Source organism: Sorex fumeus, unplaced genomic scaffold (genome assembly GCF_029834395.1).
Source record: "Sorex fumeus unplaced genomic scaffold, SorFum_2.1 ptg000095l, whole genome shotgun sequence".
NCBI lineage: Eukaryota > Metazoa > Chordata > Mammalia > Eulipotyphla > Soricidae > Sorex > Sorex fumeus.
Genome location: NW_026606152.1, coordinates 1,526,554 through 1,537,929, shown reverse-complemented (window position 1 = coordinate 1,537,929; position 11,376 = coordinate 1,526,554). Strand labels below are relative to the sequence as shown.

Sequence of the window (11,376 nt, the reverse complement as noted above, 5' to 3'; positions counted from 1 at the left end):
GGCCGGCATAAGGCGATGACCAGGAGCTAGACCTGACCTCTGAGTGCCCCAAGTGGGTGCGTATGGGGCTCTGCCCCCCGCCCGCAGAGGCCAGATCTGGCTGGAGGCACCTGGGCAGGAAACTTTCATTCCTGCGGAAGCTCCTGGAGAACGTGCTCCCTGAGGCCTCAGGAGGGCTGAGCCCACCCGGACCATTCTGGCAGGAGGTATCTGGGGGGGACTGCACGAGGCTCAGGGCCACCCACTCAGGCTGCTCAGGGTCACCTGGGGGGGGGGGGGAGGGTGCCCCAGTTCCTCTGCTCCCAAACCCCTTCTGCCAGAGCAGAAGATCCCCTGCCCAGGGTGCAGGACATGGGAAGCACCCGCACACCTCGGCCGGGCCCAGGGACTGGCATATGACGCCCGCTGTGTGCCAGGCAGCGCATGGAGCTAGTCTTCCTGGGCGACCCAGCGCCCAGGCCCCCAGCCAGGCTCCCCAGCCGCCTCCCAGGTCCTGCTACAGAGCTGGGGGCGCCGGGGGCTGCACAGTGCCGACTGGGGACAGGGTTGGGGAGGGCTACCCTGGCCAAAGCCAGCTCCTGTGTCCCGTGGCACGGGCAGGCACAGCCGGTCCTCATCCCGCCTTCTCCCCGGGAGGAACTCAGGGGCAGAGCGCCAGCAGGCCCTTTATCTGCTGGGTCGGGAGGCCTGGCCCTGGGCACCCCGTGCTGGGCTTTGTCCTGACCATACCAGGGCTGGAGAGGGGGCGTGAGGGCAGCCCGCGCTCCGCAGCCCAGGGCGGGAGTGACGCACCCGCGGTCAGCGGGCTCCGTGGGCGTGTGGCCTCCCCTCCCGCCCCCTTCCGCCCCTGGGGCGCCGCCGGCTCCGCAGTCCCGGGGCAGCTCCAGCCAGAGGGACCCGGGACCAGGCTCGGAGGTGAAGGCGGCGCCCCGGCTCAGGCCGCTGGGGGGGGGCCCACCGCGGGGGAGCGGGGAGGGGGGGGCCTGGGGCTGCCCGAGGGGGCCGGGGTCTGGCCCGGGTCTGGCCGGGGGGCGGGGACGGCATCCCCGCGGGGGCGGGGTCTGCGGGGGGAGGGCGTGGGGCGGGGCGGAATCTCCGCGGGGTCTGCGGGGGGAGGGCGTGAGGCGGGGCGGGGTCTGCGGGGAGGGGAGGGTCCTGCGCGAGGCGGGGGCGGGGTCTGCGGTAAGGGGCGGGATCTGGACGGTGGGCGGGCCCCTAGAGGGGCGGGGCCTGCGCAGGGGGCGAGGAGGGGGGGTCTGCGTGGGGCGGGGTCTGCGCGGGGCGGGGCGGGGTCTGCGCGGACCCGCGGGCGGGGGTCGGCGGGGAGGGTCTGTCCGTCCGGCGGGCGCTGACATCACGGCGTGGCGGGCGCGCGCATCACTTCCTCGGCGCCCGCCCGCCCGGCCCGCCGCGTCCCGGCCCGGCCCGCCCAGCCCAGCTATGGCCGGGCCCGCCCCGCCCGCCGACGAGCTGCCCGGCCCGGCCCGGCGCCTCTACTCCAGGTTCGGGCCGGGCGGGCCGGGCCGGGACGCGGCGGGCCGGGCCGGGACCGCGGGTGGCGGGCGGACAAAGGTGGCGCCAGCGTGGCGGGCCGGGGCCTCCCCGCGCGGCGGGCCGGGCCAGAGGTCGCTCCGGGGGTCGCGTCGGGCCGGGGGTCGTGCCGGGGCCGGGCCCGGGTCGTGCCGGGCCGGGGGGCGCGGTGGCTGCGGGCCGGGTGGGCGGGGGGCGCGGGCCGGGCCTGCGGTGGGGGCGGGGCGGGGCGTGCCGGCCGCGTGTCCCGCTGTGATGCTGCACCCGCCGGGATGGTGACAGGTGACTCCGGGACGGTCCCGCGCCGGCGGGCCTGGAAACTGGTGCCGCGCCCCCCCTTCCCCCCCCCCCCCCCGCCCCGTCCGCCTCTGGCCCCCACCAGCAGAACCAGGCCCGGGAGCCCTCCTGCGCGGTGCCATTGTGTGGTCCCCAGGAGGGCAGCCTGGGGCTAAGAGCAGGGGGAGCGTCCTTCCCTGGCCTGGAGGCCTGGACCTCAGCCGGAAGCCCACACGCGTGGCAACTGCCGCCCTGCAGCCTTGCTGGGGCGTGACCGGAGGCAGGGGGGGTGCTGACCCGCAGAGGCGGCCGCGGGTGGTCGGCGGGGGAGGGGAGACACAGTGGGGGCTGCCCCTGGACCCAACAGTCTCACCAGGAGGGTGTGTGCTCAGGTCCCTGCACTGGGGGTGCAGGTCGGGGGCGTTCTCGCCCCGTGTTGGGGCACAGGAAGTCAGGCGCACAGCGGCCCAGCCTGCCAGGATGTGTGACAGGTGAAGTCACCCATCTGAGGTGGCCTGGAGCACCATGAAGGGCCGTGACCCGGGGGTCTGGGTGGGGTGTGTCAGGGGCTGTGCATGAGGGGCCAGGAAGGATGGGTGTATGAACCCACACCCCCGGGGCCCCAGCTCAGAGCTGGAGGGCCCAGAAGACCCTGGGAAGGCTGTGGGACCCCTTTGAGTCCCCTGGGGCCTGAACCTGACAGCCTGTATGGGTGGTTCCCTGGGGGACTGCAGCTGTTGACGTGCCCCAAATGTGAGTCTGGGGGAGACGGGCGGGGCTGTGGGGTGTGGGATGGGCAGGCTGGAGGTGTGTTTGCCGGCTGGCTGGGCAGGTTCCACAGAAGACACACATGCAGGGCCTGGACATGCAGGCACTGACCACACGCACTCGTGGGGCCCTGCACGCTGCAGCACAGGCATGGGGCGGGGCATGCTGGGCCCTTGGGGGTCAGGCCGCCCTCCGGGCTTGTCTCGGGTGACCCCGCATTCCGGGCTCTGCCAGCACTGGCCTTCGGACCACCAGAGACAGGATGGGCCAAGCCTCAATGTCAAGGGAGGGCAGGGCCTTGAGGGGCACAGAGAGGCGGCCTGGGGCTCTCACGCCCGCCATCCCTGGCCCTCCCAGTGTGCTCTGGGGCATGGCTTCGGGCTGGCCCAGGCCAGGGGACCCTAGAGGACCCTGCTTGGGGCCAGGTGGGCTTTGGGTCCAGCTGAGCGAGCAGAGGGTGGGCAGGGGCTGCTGGTTAGCGTGCCTGTGACCCTGCAGGATGGAGGCCTCCTGTCTGGAGCTGGCGCTGGAGGGGGAGCGACTTTGCAAAGCCGGCGACTTCAAGGCGGGGGTGGCATTCTTCGAGGCGGCCGTGCAAGTGGGCACCGAGGACCTGAAGACGCTGAGTGCCATCTACAGCCAGCTAGGCAATGCCTACTTCTACCTGAAGGAGTTTGGCCGCGCGCTGGAGTACCACGGGCACGACCTGCTGCTGGCGCGGTGAGGGCCGGCGGGAGTCCGCGGGTCTGTTCCATCTGTGTGATCGCCAGCCCGCGTGACTGTGCATGTGTGTGCGTGGGTGCACATGGTCCCTTGTGTGTGAGCATGCATGTGGCCCTTCCCAGTCCTGGCCCTGACTCTGGAGCGCGGCCCTGCAGCCCCTTGCCTTGCCCCTGCACCCTACCCCACAGCAGCTGGCGAGCCTCCAGACCCTGCGCCCCCTCCTCTGAGCCCCTTAGCCTCACTGCTCGCAGGTCACAGCCTCAGGGTGGCCCTGGGCTAGGCTGTCTTTGCTCACCCTCTCCCACCTGCAGGACCATCGGGGACCGCATGGGGGAGGCCAAGGCCAGCGGGAACCTGGGCAACACCCTCAAGGTGCTGGGGCGCTTCGAGGAGGCGGTGGCGTGCTGCCAGCGGCACTTGGACATCGCGCAGGAGCAGGGGGATAAGGTGGGCCCTGGGTCCAGGGAACAGACGGGTGTGGAGACCCAAGAGCCCAGCCTACATCTTCTATGCAGCCCCCGGGAGACAGGAAGCAGCCGATGGTGCAGAGTGCCCGGTCCTGCTTCCGGCGGGTCCCCTGGTCACAGGGCGGAACATCCCTGACTGTGCCCTGGGAGGCCTTGGGGGCACCTGTAGGGTGGGGCGGAATGGGACGTGGAGGCGTGCCCTGTGCACCCAGCGCCTCAGCCTTGGCCCTGCAGGTTGGGGAGGCTCGGGCCCTCTACAACCTGGGCAACGTGCACCACGCCAAGGGCAAGCAGCTAGCCTGGAGCAGCGCGCAGGATCCCGGCCACCTGCCGCCACATGGCCGCGACACCCTGCGCAGGGCTTCGGAGTTCTACGAGTGAGCAGGCCCGGACCCTGCCCCGCCCCGCCCCCAGTCCCTGTCTTGCCCCGCCTCCTGCCCCGGCCCCGCCCAAGCCCCACCTCCAGGCCCCACCTCCAGGCCTCGGCCATGCCCCCGCCCACTCCAGGCCCGCCCTAGGCCAAACCCCGCCTCCATGCCTCTTCCAGCCACTAGGCCACAGCCCTGGCCCGGCCCGTCTCCAGACGCCCCCCCGCCCCGCCCCCCCCCCGCCCTGGCCCCGCCCCAGCCCCACCTCCAGGCGCGGGCCACTCCCCCAGGCCGCAGACCCAGACCTCAGGCCTTGCCCCCAGGCCACAGACCTGGACCACGGCCCCGCCCCCAGGCTGCAGCCCCGCCCCCAGCCGCTGGATGGAGCTGGGGGCCAGGACCTGTGGGTAGGGGCTTTTCCAAGGACAGGAGCCCCTTCTGCCTGTCGCACCCGTCCCCGGTGGGACCGACTCACTGGACTGTCCCTCAGGAGGAACCTGGCCCTGGTAAAGGAGCTGGGTGACCGAGCTGCGCAGGGCAGGGCTTATGGCAACCTGGGCAACACCCACTACCTGCTGGGCAGCTTCCTGGAGGCTGCAGCCTACCACAAGGAGGTGAGCTGGAGGACCTGCAGCGGTGGTGGGCCGGGCCTGGGCAGCATGGTGACCCTGCCCCATCCCTGCCCAGCGCCTGGCCATCGCTAAGGAGTTTGGTGACAAGGCAGCAGAACGGAGAGCTTACAGCAACCTGGGCAATGCACACGTCTTCCTGGGGCGCTTCGATGTGGCCGCGGAGTACTACAAGTAAGTGCCCAGCCGTGGGTGCTGCCAGCCCCATGTGGCCCGCAGAAGCCCCTGCGCGTCCCGCCTGTCCTGTGCTGCTGGCCTTAGCCCCGTTCTGGGTTTCAGGGAACCCCACAGCTGTCTGCTCTTGTGCGCTTCTGGGCTGGGCGGGCCCCTGAGCCCTGAGCGTGCCCTCGGGTGGGCCCAGTGCCCCTGAGCGTGCCCTTGGGTGGTCCTGCACCCCTGAGTGTGCCCTTGGTAGGAAGACGCTGCAGCTGGCACGGCAGCTGCAGGACCCGGCGGTGGAGGCACAGGCGTGCTACAGCCTGGGCAACACCTACACACTGCTGCAGGACCACGAGCGTGCGGCTGAGTACCACCTGCGCCACCTACTCATTGCACAGGAGCTGGCCGACAGGTGCAGGGACACGTGGGCGGGAGGACTCAGGCAGGGAGGACTCAGGAGGGAGGACTCACAGAAGGGGATGACCCAGACGGGAGGACTCGGGAAGGACTCAGGAGTATTCACAGGTGGGAGGACTCAGGTGGGAGGGCTCACAGAAGGGGAGGACTCAGACATGGGAGGACACAGCAGGGAGGACTCAATCAGGGAGGACTCAATCAGGGAGGACAGACGGGGAGGAATCACTGATGGGGAGGACAGACAGATTGGAGAGGACTCACTGCCAGGAGGCCCTACACAGCTCTGCTGCCCTCCGACCCTCCCCCCGGACCCCCACTGTGGTCCAGCTTTGGGAACGCCCAGCCTTGTGCTGACCTTGCTCCTGAACCCTGCTGCTGGCTCACATGGGGGAGTGGCACAGGATGCGCCTTCCAAGGGTCTGACTCACGGAGCCCGCTGAGCCCGATGGCCACTAGGGGGCGAGCAAGTCATGGGGACTCGAGGCCCTGTGGGGGCTCACCTGGCTGCATCCTCTGTGTGGGGCTGGGGGCAGGACCCGAGGGGACCGCCCTGACTCAGTTTCCATCCCCCCAGAGTGGGCGAGGGCCGGGCGTGCTGGAGCCTGGGGAACGCCTATGTGTCCATGGGAAGCCCAGCCCAGGCCCTGACCTTCGCCAAGAAGCACCTGGAAATCTCCCAGGAGGTGAGAGCCCCCCTTCTTCTGGGCACACTGAGACTCGGGGGGTGCCCAAGGGGTCAGCCCTGGCAGCCCCACAGGTGGGCCCTTTTGTCCAGTGGAGGTGGCTGTGCCCCAGGTGACCCTGGCCTGGCAGAGAGCACCAGGGGCACTGACAGCCAAGCACCCCGCACCCTCCTGGGGGCAGAGCAGCCCCGCCCCTGGCCCCCGGCAGCATGTCCAGGGCCCTGTGGAGGCGCCAAGAGCCTTCCCACACTTGGCTGGCACCTGGAAAGCACCCAGTAGGGACCCTCCCCATAGACTTGCTCTAGGCTGGGGTCTGGGCTGGGAGGGCAGCACCAGGCCAGGCCTGAAGAAGGAGCCTCAACCAGGACCTGGACCCACGCAGCCCCCACCCTTGCCTGCAGATCGGGGACCGAGGCGGGGAGCTCACAGCTCGCATGAACGTGGCCCAGCTGCAGCTGGTGCTGGGCCGGCTCAGCCCGGCGGCCACCGAGAAGCCCGACCTGGCCGGCTACGAGGCCCAAGGTGCGTCCCAGTGCAGCCGGCAGGTGGGCCCTGTCGTGTCGGGGGGGAGGGGGGCTGTGGGTGTGGGAGAGGGCGTCCAACAAGCAGGCCTCTGGCCACGGGGGGTCTGCGGCCCCAGGGTCTCCCGGCCTCGCCACCTGCACGTCGTGGGCCAAGCAAATCCAGCCCGCTCCCCGCCGGCCCATAGGGACACTCAACCTGAGACAGCTGTGTGGGTCGGAGCCAGCAGACCAGATCAAGAAACTGAGTCGGCCCCCGATGTTGGCAGCTGGGAGAGAGCCCATCGGCAGGGAGAGACGAGCAGGCTCTGGGGGCGGTGGTCAGCTGTGAGCATGGCCTGGGATCCCCAGCGTCTACCTGGCCCAGGGCTGCAAGGTCTGGCCGAGCCCTGCTGGGCTGCCTCTCTGCCCTCCCCCGAGCTGCTCTCCGGGGACACGGCGCCCAGCAGGAAGACTGGCCCCCTTAGGACTTCCTCTACCCAGGCTGTCCTCGGGACGTCCTGAGTTAGCCAGGTGGCATTGACAAGCTCTCGGGAGTGCTGGTGAGCGGCCACCAGGCCCCCGTCCCTCCAGGGTCACCTGCTGCCTGCCAGGCCCCCACAGGGTCATCTGGTGCCCCCCTGCCTCGCCCATTCCCTCCAAGGCCTCCGGATCTGTCACTGGGGTGAGGATCCTGCCAGGGCACCAGTGCTGGACACTGGCCATGCCCAGTAGCCCCTGCTCCCAGCTGCTCTCTGGCACCCCTGATCTAAGTGGCACCGCCCTCTGTGCCCCCGGGGCCAGGCTGAGGGGCTCCTCCCCCAGCCAGGCCTGGCATGTCCCTGCAGTGCTCTCAGGCTCGAGGCTGGATGGCGCCCCTGCTCCCACTGGGGATCCCCTCCTCCTGGAAGCCAGGCTGGCTGCACCTTGCTGCCTCGGCCCAGACGCAGTGGGGTGCAGGGCCCTGATGGGGCTCAGCATGCAGCATGTGGACCCGTCTGGGGGGACTGACACCCCCGTCTCCCAGGTGCCAGACCCAAGCGGACACAGCGGCTGAGTGCAGAAGCCTGGGACCTGCTGAGGCTGCCCCTGGAGCGGGTGAGTGGGGGGCAGGCCGGGGCGGCGGGCCGAGGGGTCACTGCGCTGAGTCTGAGCTCACACCCCCCTCCCCACCGCCCAGGAGCAGAACGGGGACAGCCTTCAGCACGCTGGGGACTGGCGGGGGACTGGCCGGGACGCGCTGCCCCTGCCCCTGAGGAGCCACAAGTACCAGGAGGGCCCGGCCGCCGAGAGGAGGCCCCGCGAGGGCAGCCACTCCCCACTGGACAGCGCAGACGTCCGGGTGCAGCTGCCCCGCACGGTAGGAGCTGCTTTGGGTGTGTGAAGGGGTGTCCTGTGTGTCCTGTGGCCCCGCCCCAGGGAGCAGCCAGGTGGCCTCGTCGTGTCTGGCACGGTCAGTACACCCTGTGTGTGGGCAGACGGGCTTGGACAGGCACTGGCCTTGTGCCCGGCAGGGTCCCCTCTGCCCAAGAGCTGGTCAGGGCTTGGGGGCCACCGAGGGGCACAGCCCCCTACAGAGCACCTGCCCCCAGGAGCTAAAAATAGCACCCATGAGGGCTTTGGCAGAACCGCCCCGGGCGGGCGTGGGTGCCCGCGGTATTCTTAGCCTGGAGCACCCGCACCCTTTTTCTACAAGCCTGGGGGCCCGACACCCCATCTGACCCCAGACTGCCCCAGAGCGACTGTGTGAGGCTGGGGTGGAGGTCTGGTCACACCAGGTGTGGTCGCTCCAGTGGGGGCCGGGGCCGGCCCAGGGGTCCTGCTGGGTCAGAGGCATCAGGAAGTGGATGAAAATCTGACCCCACCCAGGAGAGGTCCAGGAGGACGGGGCTTGCGCTGGCGACTGCAAGGGCTGACAGCTCCTGTGAGGCTGTGCTGAGACCCCTGTGGGGCCCCCAGGCAGCCGATACAGAAGGTGCTGCGGCTAGCCTGTTTACCTCGCCCTAGGAGGGGAAACTGAGGGACAGGGCTGGCCTGCAGGCACCCAGCTTGTCTGGGTGCTCAGCTCCCCAGCACCCCCCGCCCTGCAGAGGAGAGAGGTGGGCTGGCAGCTGGGTGGCGTAGGGGGTCCCTTGGAGGGACTGAGGGCCTGGGAGCAGTCTGCCTGCTGCTGTTGCTCCTAGCTAGGGCGGGGTGCACTGGCGAGTGGTGGTCAGGAGGCCTGTGGGGGCGCCACAAGCATCCAGAGGCCTGGAGTGCTCGCATCAGCATCAGCGGGGAAATCCACCAAGTGTTTGCAGAGTCTGTGCAAGGGGGCGGGGGAGGGGGAGGAAGGGCGGGAGCAAGCGGGCGGGAGCACGAGCACTTGGGAGCAGGGAGGGCGCCCGCGCGGGCGGGGGGCGGGCCGGGCAGGCTGGGCCGGGCTCTCCCAGGTCCTATTTAAGGCGCCAACAGCCCTGTGGGTCCGTGGCGGCTCCCTAGCGGGCACCGTTGTCCCGTGGCTCCCGTGGCTGCCTGTCGTGCTCCGTTGCTGCTGCCAGTGTGAGTGTGGGGCCCTGGGGGGCTGGCGCTGTGGGCTGCGTTCCAGCACCTTCCACACAGCCAACTCCTGCCCCTTCGTGGGTCCAGGAGACTGGGGGGCCTTCCTCAGCAGAAGGCTGGGTGCCGGAGGGTCGAGGCCGCAGGCAGGGCCCAGCACTTGGGTATTACCCTGAGGAGACTCCTCACCGCGGCCCCAGCCCACACACAAGGGGAAGCTCGGCCTGACAGGTGTGGAAGGAGGGGGTGCCAGCCCGTGCCCGTGGGCTGCTGGGAGGGACCGGACACGGGCTGCCCCCACGGGCCCCGAGGGGGCTCTGAGACCCTCTGAGGCTCCTCCGAGCTACGCCTGTGGGTCAGGACTGTTCGGGGGGAGCTGCACCCACTGCCGGGATGGGCCATGCTGTGGCAGCTTGCCGGGGGTCCCCAGTTGAGATGTGACCTGCCCTCTGTCCTCAAGCCTCTCAGCCCTGCAGTGCCCCCTGCGTCCTGCTCTGTCCCACAGCCCAGAGTAGCTCTGGCCACCTCATAACCATTAGCCAAATTGGGTGTGTGCTCTGATTCTGTGGCCTGAACACCCCACAGGTGGGGTCCTGGCCCCAGCACTTGCTGCCCTCTGGGATCAGACTGGACAGCTCCTGCAGCCTTTGCTAGCGTGACCCCCTGTTGTTGGCACCTTTAAGTGCACGTGCCAGGGCCCCAGCACAGGCCACTGAAATGGCCACCAAGGCAACTCGCCCTCCCCCTCACGCTTGCTTGCACTCGACTGCTTGTTCCCACAGCAGATGTGGGTGAGCTCAGCAGGAAGCCTGGCTGCAGAGAGCAGCGGTGCGGGCCCTGGGGTCAGGCTGGAGGGGCAGCCCGGGCTGGCGGGTAGGAGCGGAGGGTCCCCCTCACTGCTGTCCTGCCCCTGCACTGGCCCGCAGAGCATCCCCCGGGCACCATCCTCAGACGAGGAGTGTTTCTTTGATCTGCTGAGCAAGTTCCAGAGCAGCCGCATGGACGACCAGCGCTGCCCGCTGGAGGACGGGCAGCCGGGTGCTGCGGAGGCCACGGCAGCCCCGGTGCTGGAGGAGCGGATGGGTGAGTGCTTGCCCCAGCTGCCACGCGCAAGGGTGTAGTCATGCCCGTCAGCGCCCACTCCGTGGGAGGCTGCCGTCACCTGGCAGTGGGGGTGGCAGCCCTGCTCCTCATCCGGCCCTGTGCCCGCAGCCCAGCCCTCCCTGACCGCCTCACCCCAGACGGAAGAGCTCTTCGACCTCATCGCCAGCTCCCAGAGCCGCCGGCTGGACGACCAGCGGGCCAGTGTGGGCAGCCTGCCGGGCCTGCGCATCACCCACAACAACCTGGGCCACCTGCGCGGCGACGGGGACCCCCAGGAACCAGGGGATGAATTCTTCAACATGCTCATCAAGTGTCAGGTGGGCCTGCCTGCCCCGCCCCTGGGCCACACGCCCCGCCCATCTGCCTGTCCGGACCCCGCCCCACCCCGCCCACCCGGTCTGCCTGTCCCTCCGCTGTGCCCTGCCCAGTGGCCGGAGCACGGCCCTGCCCCACTCCTCTTTTCTCATCGAGGCTTCTGCCACCGGACTCGGGCCACGCTCAGCCCCCCCGAGCGCTGCCCTTTGGGTTGCCCGGTTCCCGGTTCCAGAGGTGCCCTTCCTTCCTGCAGAGCCGACCCGCGGCCCCCCAGCGCCCTCGCGTCCCCCGTCCGCACGCACCCACGCAGCGCCCACTGCGGCTGCGGGACCAGCTCACAGCCCTGCTCCGGAGCCTGCGGAGGAGGCCAGCGCGGCGTCCCCGCGGCGCCGACCCCCGCCCCGCCCCGGGCCCCGGGGGAGGGGGGCGTTCCCGGGCGGGCGTGGCGGGCCGGGCAGCCCACTGTCCTGTGTACCCAGTCCTCCAGGATCGACGACCAGCGCTGCCTCCCGCCCGCCGTGCTGCCGCGCGGCCCCACCATGCCCGACGAGGACTTCTTCAGCTTGATCCAGCGGGTGCAGGCCAAGCGGATGGACGAGCAGCGAGTGGGCCTCGCCGGCAGCCCGGAGCAGGAGGCGGGCGGGCCTGAGCCCCGCGAGCAGTGCCGGCCGGGCGCCAGCTAGGGCCGCCGGGCCGCCCCCGCTCTGGCCGTGGAGGTGCTCCCGGATCCGATGTCCGCGTCCTCTGTGGCCAGGCCAAGCCCCCTGAGTCCCCCCCTGCCGCCGTGCCCCGCCCCGGGCTCCGGAGGCGAGAGATTTCTTTCTGTCCGGGGCTGACCCCCACACGGTACATGGCCTCCTGCAGGCTGCCTGGCCCGGCCCTGCCCCACCCCTGGCCCA

At 70.6% G+C, this 11,376-nt stretch overlaps 1 protein-coding gene across 2 annotated transcripts; it reads left to right on the top strand.

Moving 5' to 3' along the window:
* The first annotated feature begins 1,376 nt into the window (after positions 1 to 1,376).
* GPSM1 (G protein signaling modulator 1) lies at positions 1,377 to 11,191 on the top strand. Of its 2 annotated transcripts, none has more exons than XM_056132939.1 (14): positions 1,377 to 1,502; positions 3,073 to 3,294; positions 3,609 to 3,744; positions 3,999 to 4,141; positions 4,623 to 4,746; positions 4,820 to 4,935; positions 5,177 to 5,332; positions 5,912 to 6,020; positions 6,422 to 6,542; positions 7,548 to 7,618; positions 7,701 to 7,880; positions 9,985 to 10,141; positions 10,271 to 10,479; positions 10,957 to 11,191. In XM_056132939.1, exons 1-14 carry the CDS (start codon positions 1,441 to 1,443, stop codon positions 11,158 to 11,160), a joined length of 2,010 nt encoding a protein of 669 aa, XP_055988914.1. In that variant the 5' UTR covers positions 1,377 to 1,440; the 3' UTR covers positions 11,161 to 11,191. The 2 variants fall into 2 exon arrangements, with proteins under 2 accessions (XP_055988914.1, XP_055988915.1); XM_056132940.1 differs by lacking the exon at positions 1,377 to 1,502 and adding an exon at positions 2,248 to 2,297 and having other exon boundaries at positions 10,957 to 11,190.
* The last annotated feature ends 185 nt before the right edge of the window (positions 11,192 to 11,376 follow it).

Excerpts from the sequence above, each read along its gene's own strand:
- GPSM1 (XM_056132939.1), top strand. The coding sequence starts at position 1,441 with ATGGCCGGGCCCGCCCCGCCCGCCGACGAGCTGCCCGGCCCGGCCCGG. Across the intron at positions 4,747-4,819 it reads CTGCAGCCTACCACAAGGAG|CGCCTGGCCATCGCTAAGGA; the intron begins GTGAGCTGGAGG and ends ATCCCTGCCCAG. Across the intron at positions 10,480-10,956 it reads ACATGCTCATCAAGTGTCAG|TCCTCCAGGATCGACGACCA; the intron begins GTGGGCCTGCCT and ends CTGTGTACCCAG.